This window comes from Hypanus sabinus, unplaced genomic scaffold (assembly GCF_030144855.1).
Source record: "Hypanus sabinus isolate sHypSab1 unplaced genomic scaffold, sHypSab1.hap1 scaffold_2549, whole genome shotgun sequence".
NCBI lineage: Eukaryota > Metazoa > Chordata > Chondrichthyes > Myliobatiformes > Dasyatidae > Hypanus > Hypanus sabinus.
This window is the reverse complement of record NW_026780675.1, coordinates 15001-27657: the sequence shown is the minus strand read 5'-3', so window position 1 is coordinate 27657 and position 12657 is coordinate 15001. Positions and strand designations below refer to the sequence as shown.

Genomic DNA, 12657 nt, shown 5'->3' with positions numbered 1-12657 from the left:
TTGGCTGCATGTTGTTGTGCTTCTGTGGCCATGCTGTGTTGGTGCTGGAATGTTTGGCAGCACTTGTGGTCTGCCCCCGCACATTCTCAGATTGTGTTGGTGGTTAATGCAAACGATGCATTTCCCTGTAACATTCAATGTACAGTTATTGGACATTACTTAAGTTTTACAATCTGGAAGGGCATGAGCTGAATAGATTAGATTGAAACCACTTCCACAGCGAGGAGTCTAAGATGTGTAGATTTAGTTCAGAGACTGGAATCCCCTTCTAAATGCAGCATATAATGCACGTCAACTATTAGATTTAAATATGAGATTGATAGGCTTTTATTCATGAATTGTATTAAACAATACTGGGCTAAACTGACGTATGGAGTCAGGTCACAGATCAGCCATGATCTCACCAACTGAATGGTTGACAGCTATTCAACCTTTTTTAAAAACTTCTGATTAGATTTGATGGTGTAATCAGAAACTGTTTTCTCCAGTGAACATGTCCAGAACATGAAGCATAATTTTAAAATGTATCCACAACAAAGGGCAGTGAGATTTCAAACTTTCTCCCCGAAAACCTATTGAGAGAAGGGTTAAGTGAACATGTCAATGCTGATATTTTTCTCACACCCTCCTCCTTCCCTTTCTCCTCTCTTATCAGATTCATCTTTTTTTAAAATCCCTTTACCTTTTCCACCTGTCACCTCCCAGATTTTCACTTCATTCCCCTCCCTCACTCATCCACCTTCCCTCCTCACCTGGTTTCACCTACCACCTGCTAGCTTGCATTCCTTCCCTTCCCCTAACCTTTTTATTCTGGCTCCTTCCCTCTTCCTTTTGAGCCCTGATGAAGGGTTTGGGGTTGAAGTGTTGTTTATTCCTCTCTGTAGATACTACCTGATTTGTTGAGTTCATCCAGCATTTTCTGTGTTTTGCTCAAGATTTCCAGCAATCTGCAGAATCTGTTGTGTTCATCAACACTTATGGTTTGGTTTTAAGTAGGTAAGAGTATAAGGGCTTACAGAATCAAGGCAGATAGATGGGACTTGAGATACAGATCAACTATAATCTAAATGACGTGATACAAGACATGCTAGGTACTGATTGGTTGCCATCTATATAGCAGAACTCCTATGGAATATTTACTTTACACTAAGATCCACTCAGACCTGGAGAAAGTGACACTGTGTAGTTAAAATACATGGAAGAGATAAGCTGATTGAGAACATCCCATTACACACCCCAAAGTGGAAGCACTCCCAGTGTAGGACTGGGGAGAGGAAAGAAAGAAATTCCAAGTAATTCCAAATACTCAAGTCTAGTCCTACCACGATTGATCTTTGTCAGATGAATTGCCTTAAGGTTACATCAAACACAAACTCACTGCACATTTCTTATAAATACTGAAATCTACTGTGGTTATGAGAACTGGACAAATAGTACTTACTGTCCAAATGGATACCAACGGTGTTTCGTTGTGTAGAACATTTTGCTGAGTTCTTCGATTGTAGGCCTCTGTTTATCTTGCAGCCCTTCTTTTTCTAATCTGGCCTTTAGTACCTGTTCGTGAGTCTCCTCTTTATTCTCCACAGGGGATGGTCGTGGGATGGGCTGAAAACAGTACGAATCAAATTTGGGAACTGATCAGCCAATAACAGTGAACCATAGCAAATCAATTGTTAGAATATGGCAAGTATTCCTGCGGCCGACTGATCACGTGGTGAACCAGTTAGGCTTCCTATGTATGAGAGGCACTCTCTTTTGGGTGCAGGCTTTTGAGTTTGCATTTTTTTTTATATCACTGGGCCCAGTTCATAGCTCCCTCATTGTAAGTCGCCCAGCATATACGGCAGCTAACATGACTCATTAAAAAAACTTTTAATCCTGCTGCTCATTTCTCATTTACGCTCCACACATATGTAATAAATGGGACAACTTAAAAATTGCTTTTGAGGTCCTTAAATTTAGAGAATTGAAACAGTGAGGATGGTCATACAATCTGCACCATGCTCTACTGATAACATACCCCCATCTGTTAATCACTTCTCCTCTTTGTCCAAGCTTTAGGTTACCCCCCCCCCCCCCCTTGACCTATACTTAAATAATTAAAAGCAACAAAAAAACATGTTTTCAACACTAAATATAAGCACGTAAAGACATATTGGTACTGTTATTCTGCAAAGTTCTGACAGCTTGGGTTTGTTGTCTTTTCCCCCTTACCCTAGAAGAGGATACTTCAAGTACATTTATCAAAGTATGTACACAGTATACAACCTTGAGATTTTCCTCCTATAAGCAGCCATGAAACAAAAAGCACCATGGAACCCATTAAATAGCAAAAAAGACAAACCAGAAGCACATGGAACATGAACCAAAGAACCCTCTGAAAGCAAATCATCGAAGCACGTTCAGTGCTGAGGGCATTAAAAATTAAACCGCAGATTCCCCTGAGATAAAGTCCCATAGCCATGAGTCACGCCACCAAGGAGATCAAACCCAAGACTCCAGCACTTTTCTCCAGCAGCAGTGACAGGGAGACTGGTCGAACACAGGCAGATGGCATTGAACATCCGTTTGCCTTCTGCTCTCGTCCTTGTCAATTTAAATCTCGCTCCACACTTTAATTGTCAAGAAGTAATAGAGCCGAACATGACTTCATGTTCCGTTATTATAAAACAACGGCTTTATATTAATCCAACAACCTCACTGAATTCCCCAAGTGATAGTACAAATACCAATTTTTCAGTATTTTTCCAGTGGGAAGGTTGTCAACAAACGTAGAGCATGGTATCAGGATTGTACACCTCTTAAGTCTAATGCTGTGTTAATTCAAAATTTAAACACTAACAAGAACAAACACTAAGACCCAGGAACTATTATAAGCACAAGAGATTCTACAGATTTTGGAAATTCAGAGGAACAGACACAAAATGTTAGAGGAACTCAGGTCAGGCTGCATCTATGATGGGGAATGAATAGTCAACATTTTGGGTTGAGACCCTTCATCAGATCTTATTCAGCAGAAATTCCTTAGACAAATAAATCCAAAAATATCACTCTAGTTAAAAAATCAAAACACCTTCTTCAACAATAATACTTAAATTTCACCATTATTATTTGTATCCCATATTTGTTCCATTAATAATAACAAATCTGGCAGACTATCTGTATTATGATATCCACCTGTTTAGTTGATCCTCTAGAAAAAACACTGGGGTGCATTATCAATGTCACAGTAAACCAGCTTCACCCTCAAGTGCCTATAGCAGAGGTCAGGAGCCAAAGATGGACAAGTCAGCTTATGAGAAATATCAAGATATCAAGAGCTCAAAAACTAAAAAGTCTGGAGTATAAAAACTCATGCTTGTTGCTTAGCCCATCACCCATGCTGGGGCATATGCTGCTGAAAGCATCTTGCCAGAGTCCCCTGTCCTGGGCCAGTCTTTTAAGTTTTTACCCAGGTGTGGCCCATCTTTGAAGATGCTTCCTTTCCCAGGAATGAGGTCTTTGGGCTTCTTTTGATGTTTCTGAAGCTCTGGGATTTTATGGGATGTGGTTGCTAGCTGCTTGGCCAATCCTCTCCCTTTCATGGCCAAGCTTGAATCTAGCTATGACAGAATTATAAAAAATGATTACATTAAAAAATGAAATTAGGCAAGCAAAATAATTTTTACAGCTGTAATAAAGGAAGATCCTTAAGTAGTGTATGAATGAAGCAAGGGAAAGAGAATCAGAAAGAAAAGGAAAGTGAGCTTTATTAAAGGTCAAAACTGTAGCTTTAATTTGTAGGTGGAAGACATCTGTCCTCATGAAGAAGGTGATGTATTGGCAGTGAGGAGAAAAATATGAAATACCATAAATGGGAATAAATAATGAGAAACAACATACAAGGAGGCTCAACAACTTTAAAATATGGATGCCATTTCCCAGGCTTTTAAAAAGTAAGGGAGGAAAAAGTGCACATTTGATTATAAGTTTCCATTAGCCTTTGGCTAAGGATGTGAACCGAAAAGAGTGGAAGGCTGCTGACATGTAGTTGTTTCCTGTAGTGGAATCTAGAACCAGAGGGCACAGCCTCAGAATAGAAGGACCACCCTTTAGAACAGAGATGAGCCAGAAGGCGGTGAATTGGTGGAATCCATTGTCACAGACGGCTGTGAGGCCAAGTCACTGAGTACACTTAAAGTAGATGATGATAGGTTCTTGATTAGCAACAGCATCAAAGCTTATGGGGAGAAAGCAGGAGAATGGGGTTGCAAGGGAAATTAAATCAGCCAAGACTGAATGCCAGAGTAGACTCAATGGGCCAAATGGCCTAAATGTACTCTTACAGCTTATGGTACTTGGAGCAGGCAAACAAAGCAAGTGAATGTACTAATTGTGGTGGAACAGAGGGCTTTGAGACACGTATACACTCATTATTGAAAGTAGCAACAGAAAATAATAAAAATAAATCAATATTCAGAGAAGCACAGATTAATTAAGATATATAGATGTTGATTGTGCCAGAACTGTGTAAAACTGTAATCAGTCAATAGCAGAGCTCTCTGTACAGTGTCAGTCACTACACTATGGGAAGGAATGAGAAAGCACCAAAGAGAATAAGGGAAGATTTACAAGAATTCTTGCAAGACTGGAGAAATGTGGTTTGAAAGAGTGATTGTCTGTGCTGGGGTTGCATTCTTTGGAATAAAGGAACCGATGTGGAGATTTGAATGAAATCCATAAAATTATTACAAGACCTACATGGAGTAAACAGGAAGGGCATATTTCTTTCAGCAAAGAAGTCATTAAATAGATGTAACTTCAAGTTCATTGGTAGAAATATTAGATGAAAGTTGATACAAGATTGAACAGGTAGCGGGAGTGTGGAACTCTTAATCTGCAATGTCGATGAAGGCAGAAATCTTCACCAGCACGTAAAGGAGCACTAAATAAGTGCAAGATTAGAGACTCAAGGCTGCAAAATGGGACTGCTATGGTTTATTAAATTGTTCTAGCTATGAACTGTATAAAATGATTCTAAGTTATGTTGTCAATGTTGAAATTGTATTGAGTAACACTATGTCTACAACAAAGTATACACAAAGTTTAAAAAAAACTCCAGCATAAACATGTGTAAATATTCAACCCACCTTGGTGTGTTCGTATGGGATGTCCACCGATGGATGATAACAAACAATTGTCCGTCCATCTGACGTCAATGCAAGTTCAACTTTACTGTCAAGAAATGAAGGTAAAAACATAAGACCAGGACAGTTAAGAATCCCACCCCTCCTGCTTCTTCCACCATTTAATGATGCCTCGACTTCACTGCCCAGTTATTGTCTAGTTCAATAACTGGGCATCATGGCCCTGACAAGTTATGATACAACCTCCACAGCTCCCTTGGGTACAAGACCATCAGCGAAGAAATCCCCTCTTCACTATCGTCTTAAATTCTGCCTTCAGTTCTAGAGTCTTCCTTGCGGGAAACATCCTCTCAACCCATTAGACTTCTCAGAATCTCATGGTTCAATAGGGCAAAAAAGGCCTGATTCTGTGCTGTAACGTTCTATGGTTCTAATAAAATCACCCTTTTCTTCTGAACTGAGGGTTAAAAGTTGGCTTACTGGCAGTCTTCAAATATAGTCAAATCTTTCATTGTTAATCAACCCCTCATTCAAGAAAACAGCCTGGTGAATCCTCTCTGAGGTATGATCAATATTAACAGATTTCCCCTTAAATAAGGAGACTAAAACTGCATTCAGTATGTGATCTCTCTCACATATTCTTTAGTCATGGTGTGACTTTGTAACTTATATTTACTGCAGGAAAGTCTAGCTTTCAGTAAAAGAATCAGAAATGTAATTACTCACCAGTTATAGTCATTGGGAAGAGCAGTATACGTAGATTTCTGGCAAACACAATTCCAGCCTCCACCTAAATAACAGAATGTGGCTCAAGTATTATTCACTTACACCACTGCTTTAAATGTAATCAACTCACTATCAGTGTATTTCAAAAATCTTTATGGAACAAATTAAATTAAAACATTATGTACAGACTTTCTTGTCTTTAGATGTGACACAAAACAGCTGGGCAATAAATGTTAATTTCTCTGTTAATGTATTTTGAAGTTTAAAATTCTACGAAATTATCAAGGTTAATATATATCACCATATATAATACTGAGTTCATTTTCTTGCAGGCATTCACAGTAAATACAAAGAATATCGAATATATAACAATAAATAGGCAATAAATATTGAGAACACAAGCAGAGCTTCCCAGTGACTAAACATTTTAATTCTGATGTGTCGGTTCATGGTTTCCTCTTGTGGCATGCCGAACCGAAGCCACTCTCAGGGTGGAGGAGCAACATCTTATATTCTGTCTGGGTAGCCTCCAAAATGGTGACACAAATATTGATTTCTCCTTCTGGTTAAAAAAAAAATTTGCTCCCCTCTTCTTCTATTCTCCACTCCGAGGTGAAACCTCTTTTCACCTATCACCTTCCTCTGGTATCCTATGGTCCATTCTCCTCTCCTGTCAGATTCCTTCCTTTCGAGCCCTTTACCTTTCCTACCCACCTGGTTTCAGGTATCGCCTTCTAACTATCCTCTTCCCCTCCCCCCACTTTGTTATTCTAGCGTCTTCACATTTCCTTTCCAGTCCCGAAGGAAGGTCGATTTATATTTCCATGGATGCTGTCTGATCTGCTGAGTCCCTCCAGCATTTGTATGTGTTGCATAAGATGAAGAGTCCTTGAAAGTGAGTCTATAGGCTGTGGGGACAATTCAGTGTTGGGGTGAGTGAAGTTATCTCCTCTGGTTCAACAGCCTGATGTTTGAAGGGTAATAACTATTCCTGAACTTGATGAATTCAAGTCCACCAGACTTGAATTTTCATACACTTGCAAATTTAAAATTCGAACTAAATTGCATCCATATTGTACAACAGATCAGAATATAATGAAAACATCCTACACTACATGAATAATGGTGTATCCCGGAGGCCATTAAAATCCTACAATAAGTTGCATGATCCCCAGAGAAACAAACCAGCCGTTTCCCATCCAATTTCAGTATTTTACCCACCAGCTCTGTACAATCGGGTTGTGTCCTCAACTTTCTTCTTTCCTGATCACCTTTCGTGCCCCACAAATCGATGTGGCCCACCAGAGATTTATTCCCAAAACGCTCAATCCCAACACAAATGGCCATTCTTGTTTCCATTGAACGTACTCCCTTATACCTAACACACTGTCGGACAGTACAGGGGTGCAGCTGATAGACATCAGTGTCATTCTCACAAAGTATAAACTTGATATTCAAGCCTTCAGAGTCAAATCACATTCTAAACAATGTCTGGGAAATTCAACAATAAAGAAGTTTGAAAACTGTGCAATGAATTTCTACGTCACATCCTGAGAGTTCAGTCAGCAGGAGTGAAGGTGTTGCAATGAGAACCTGTTTCTGTACCATAAACTTTCAAAACAACCATTGTTTTTGTTATAAACAACTTCAGGGTTGCTCGGTTGGTAGTCATGGCCCTCAGTTAACTGTAATATCAACGCTTTGATAATTTGAAGCCCGAAGGTTGATTGGTAATCTGAAAGCCCTGGGTTTTCGAGTCCACAGAGGAAGTCAATGCCCATTGTCTGTGAATCCCTGTGTTGGACTGTGCATGTGTGTGGGTGGGAGGGAAGAACAAAACTTGTTTTGTTGGTGTGAAGTTTTCACTCTCTCACTATGAGACCAGAAATTAGTCTCCATCTGAACCATAAAGACATGCAGATTGGTAGATTAATTCACCACAGTAAGTTGGCCCCTGGACAGGTGAGTACAGTGGTGGCAGGATATTGATGGGAATGTACGGAGAATAAATAGCATTAGTGCATACAATGTGTGCTTGAGGATCAGCTTACATTCACATGAAAGGCTACACAACTCGTAGAATCACAACTCCTGCAGATTTGCCTCATACACTCCCATTTAGCACTCACGTACTTTTCCCAATCACATTAATGTGCATTCAGCACTTATAGAAACATAGAAAACCTACAGCACAATACAGGCCCTTTGGCCCACAAAGCTGTGCTGAACATGTTCTTACCTTAGAGGGTTACCCATAGCCCTCACCTTTTCTAAGCTCCATATATTCATCCAGGAGTCTTAAAAGACCCTATTGTTTCCACCTTCACTGCCAGCCCATTCCACGCACTCAATACTCTCTGCATAAAAATCTTACCCGACATCTCATCAGTACCTACTTCCTTTCACTGTCTCGTTGGAATGTATCCACACAGAACCCCACGCAAATATCCCGAGCGTTTGCCACATTTCTTCAGTATGTTTCCCTGAGAACATCTGTTTCCGATTTATGCTTTCAAGTTCCTGCCTGATAGCCTATTTCCCCTTACTCCAATTAAACATTTCTCTAACTTGCCTGTTCCTATCCCTCTCCAGTGCTGTTCTTATGATACACTTCCCTCAATGCTGAGATGACCAACCACTTGACTGCTAAGAATCTGAGACTGGACTCCCTCTTTCCTTTACAGGAAAACAGACCAATGACCTTTCAGACAAATCTTTGCAGTTTCAGGGAGTAAAGCGGGAAATGACGACAGCTTTCATCAGTGATCATTATCTATCTGTAGCACAGGTGGAGGCTTGATCACCTAACATCTGTCTGGACAGAAATCCTCAGACTCTAGATTTCAAAACTTCCCCAAAACTGTATCACCTCAATCTATAAAGGGCTTCCGAGATGGCAATACATCTCTTTATTGCAATGTACAATTATTACTTGCCAAACCATTGCTTCCCTTTAATGACCAGTCTTGAAACAATGATTCAAATTTCCATTTCCCATCCCTTTCTGAATGGGAAAGGATGGTGACTGTACTAAGCTGGCCTGATAGATAATACATAGATGTGTGTTTGTGCTTATCGGAGGATAATGCTGATCATGAAGTCTCTGGTCACTGATAGTTAAAAGACTGGAAACAACAAAAGTGGTGATGCGGTTAGTTCTGAAATGGTAAAGAGTTGTAAATCATAACGGATCTGCCTGGAGAAGCCTTTATTAAAACGTGGTGAATAAATGTAGAGGAAAAGTTGTTTCTTGCACCAAGGACAATACCCAACCTGCTGAGCATTTCTGGCAGTTTCAGGTTTTCATGTAGCCATAGGATGGTATAATGTCTAAAAGAAAACTACAGATGCTGGAAATCTGAAATAGAAACAGGTCCTAACAGAGCCAATGAACTGAAATTTGAACTGTTTCTCTGTCCACAGATGCTGTCTGACCTGCTGAGAATTACAACACTATTTTTTAAAATTTCACACGAAAATATTGTATTCCCAATACCAAATGCTGATGTGTACATGAGCGAAGGGGGTGAGGCAAGTGTATATATGTGCCAGGGTGGTGACGTGCGAAGGCTGGTGGAGTGAGGAGAGGTTGAGGTTATGTCAGGCCCAGCACGCTCCAGACAACGATAGTCCAGGGACTGGGATGGGGTTGGGCCGGCGGGATGGAGTACTCATGAATATAACAAGTCGGGATCAAAAGCAAAGCTGGGAAATGTGCTATTTGTGGTTCCCTATTTAGACGTCTTTAATCATGAACCTCAGATTACTGGTGTTTGTCTGAAGCCGGTAAATCAGTCAGTGAAAGGGGCGGACTGAGTTCCCGAGTAAGTGGGGACCCTTAATCAAAGGTTAGGTTCTTTATCAACACCAATGACCCCAGGCCGCCTGTGTCTGTCTCTCCTCTGCTCCCGGTACCGCTGACGTTTTTGCCGCAACAGGTACCTCTGATTGCCACCGCTCCAACCCCGGTAACCAGCCTTCCTCCGACCAGCAGCGCCATTTTACTGCTTACCGGAAACGGAAATGAGTCTTCCCCATCAATCTGTTCCGTCTGGAAACTGCGGCCGGGGTCTGGAGTCCGGACGTGGAGCAGTGTGGCAAATTCGCAATAATTTTATCAATAGTTTAAATGATGGTGCGGGTGGAGTTTGGGCTTGAGAAGACAAGGCTTTCAAGACAGTCGCACTGAACAACTGAGTTAATAACTAAATTACGAATCTCACTCTTTGGTCCTCAGAGTTAACTCAATATATGTCATTGTCGCTGCCACAAAGTTTGCAAATGAACTGCAGTGGAGGAACAATGCCAGCTCAATGCTTCAAACATTTTCATAACTGAAGAAAGCCTGATAAACATATTTGTAATGCCGTAAAGGAGGTGGAAGGTATAGAGGCAGCGGAACAGTTGAAGATAGGAAAAATTAGAGAGGATGGAGTTAAAATGAGAGAGAAGGGACTGGGATCTCAGCCAAAAGACAGGGTAACTTTAAAATCATTCCCGTTAGTTTCAAGGTAGTTATGGGGGGAAATGGGACTGGCCTTGAGATTCTAAACTACAGTGAGACCAATTTTGATGGGATTTGGCAGACATGAATTGGGATTCGCTGTTTTCCTCACATCTGAACCTGAATCACTGAAAAACGGTATGTGGTGAAATTTGTTTCTGTAATGCAGTGCTGACAACAGTACAGTGAAATACATAAGAATACTACAAATTACAATTTTATACATAAGTAGTGCAAATAGGAGACCAAGTATAGTGAGTTATTGTTCATTGTTCACGGATTTTTTGGAAATCTGATGGCTGAGGGGAAAGAAGCTGTTCCTAAAATGTTGATTGTGTGTCTTCAGGATCCTGTACCTCCTCTCTAAAGGTAATAGCGAGAAGAGGGCATTTCCTGGGTGGTGGGGGTCCTTAATGATGGATACTACCTTTCTGAGGCATCATTTTAAGAACATAGAACACAGAAATCTACAGAACAATACAGGCCCTTCGGCCCATGATGTCGTGCTGACCATATAACCTACTCTAGAAGCTGCCTAGAATTTCCCCACCTCATCGCCCTCTATTTTTCTAAGCTCCATATCCCTATCTAAGCGTCTCTTAAAAGTCCCTGTTGTGGCACCTCTACCACTGTTGTTGGCAGTGCATACTACACACCCACTAATGTGTGAAAAACATCCCCCCTGTACCTACTTCCAAGCATCTCAGCACACCATGATGGAAACAGTTGACATTTTGGGTGAGACCCTTCATCAGGGCTGGAAAGAAAGAGGTTAGGGTATGAAGATGTGGGGGGGGGGGGGGAGGAAGAAGAACGAGGATTATAGATGATTCCAATATTCCTCAGTGGTCAAGGAGGTTACATGCTGAACAAATAATTATTTCATTGTTTTTAGGGACAGCACATTGCCTTACAACTCCAACAACCTGGCTTCACTCTGGACCTCTAGTCCTGCCTGTGTGGAGTTTGCCTGTTCTTTTTCTGGTCTTAGGAGTTTCCTTTGGGTATGGGGGTTACAGACCTCATGGCCAATATAAATTCCACTAATGGTAAGAGTTTCCCTTTAGCCCTGGTTGTGTTCCAGTACTCAGGAACCAATGCTTCTTGCAATTCTAGTGTAATCTCCCTGGTCTTCAAAAGTAAATTTATTATCAAGGTCTGTATATGTTTCAAAATTCAAAGTTTCAAAGTGCATTTATTATCAAAGAATGTATAAATTATACAGCCTTGAGATTTGTCTGCTTACAGGCTGTCATAAAGCGAGGGATCAGAAAGAACCCAATGAACTAAATAAGACCAAATCCCCAGAGCCCACAGAGAAAGAGAGAAAGTAAAACACAAAATAAATTATATAAACAATGGAAGCAAGTAACAATAGCATTCCAAACCAAATGGAGTCCTTAGATCCAATTCCCCGGAATAGGCCCAAAGGTTCGGTATTCAGTTAGTCATATTAGGAGGGCAAATCACCACAAAGTCCGTAGACACGAAGCACAGCAACTGGGGGCAGTCTCACAGCCTTAGCACTGCAGAGCGAGAAGCCCCCAGACTTATACTAGCTTGAAATTCATTTTCTACCAGGCATTCACGGGAAAATAAAGAAATAATTTACAATAAAATGATCTTTTATTCTGTCTTCTCACAGCATAAAGGAAGGCATCCTATTGGCCTGTCCTTTTAAAGGTATGTGCCCCCGCCCAGCTGTTCCTAGAGAAAAAACTACTTGCTGAAGGCAAGATGTTAACACCAGAGCAGGAGGACTAGTGGTTTCAGAGCCACTGTGGCTATGAACCCCGATAATGCTGAGTAGTCCTGCACGTAAAGAAGCCCTTTGGCCGAGCATGATGCCAATTCAAACTAATCCCACCTGCCTGCACAAGGTGTATATCTCTCCATTATGTGAAGGCACCCACTGTTCTCTGTATATCAAATAAAAATCTAAATACTTGATTCATAAACATGCTTGAAACTTTTCCCCTCTCACTTTAAACCTCTTTAACTTATTTTGAGATACAGCACAATAATAGTCTTCTGGCCTACAAGCCTGCACTGCCCAATTACACCCTTGTGAACAATCTCACCTCAGGTATTTTGTAAGTATTATTTTGTTGGTGTGCCATTCCTGTAGATGCTGAATTGTGCAAAGTTAAGCACAAGATACTGTAAACCGGACTGTAGAACCTCCATTGGCAACAATAGTACCCTGTACTCCAGAATTGTATGTTTGATATCATGTCCGCCAACACTGCATCCTACTGGCAGATGTTGGTACTGCACATAGCAAATTGGTGGCTGGTACAA

General features: G+C 40.8%; 1 protein-coding gene across 1 annotated transcript; it reads right to left on the bottom strand.

Annotated features, from left to right (window-relative positions):
• Positions 1-1422: 1422 nt before the first annotated feature.
• LOC132388032 (large ribosomal subunit protein mL42-like) lies at positions 1423-9865 on the bottom strand. Its single transcript, XM_059960379.1, has 4 exons — positions 9795-9865; positions 5853-5916; positions 5130-5214; positions 1423-1605 (listed from the first exon to the last, which is right to left on the bottom strand). Exons 1-4 carry the CDS (start codon positions 9850-9852, stop codon positions 1438-1440), a joined length of 375 nt encoding a protein of 124 aa, XP_059816362.1. The 5' UTR covers positions 9853-9865; the 3' UTR covers positions 1423-1437.
• Between the last annotated feature and the right edge of the window lie 2792 nt (positions 9866-12657).

Coding starts and splice junctions, on each gene's coding strand:
- LOC132388032 (XM_059960379.1), bottom strand. CDS start 9,852: ATGGCGCTGCTGGTCGGAGGAAGGCTGGTTACCGGGGTTGGAGCGGTG. Junction 5,215..5,852: donor CTTCCCAATGACTATAACTG/GTGAGTAATTAC, acceptor ATTTCTTGACAG/TAAAGTTGAACTTGCATTGA. Junction 1,606..5,129: donor TCCCATACGAACACACCAAG/GTGGGTTGAATA, acceptor TACTGTTTTCAG/CCCATCCCACGACCATCCCC.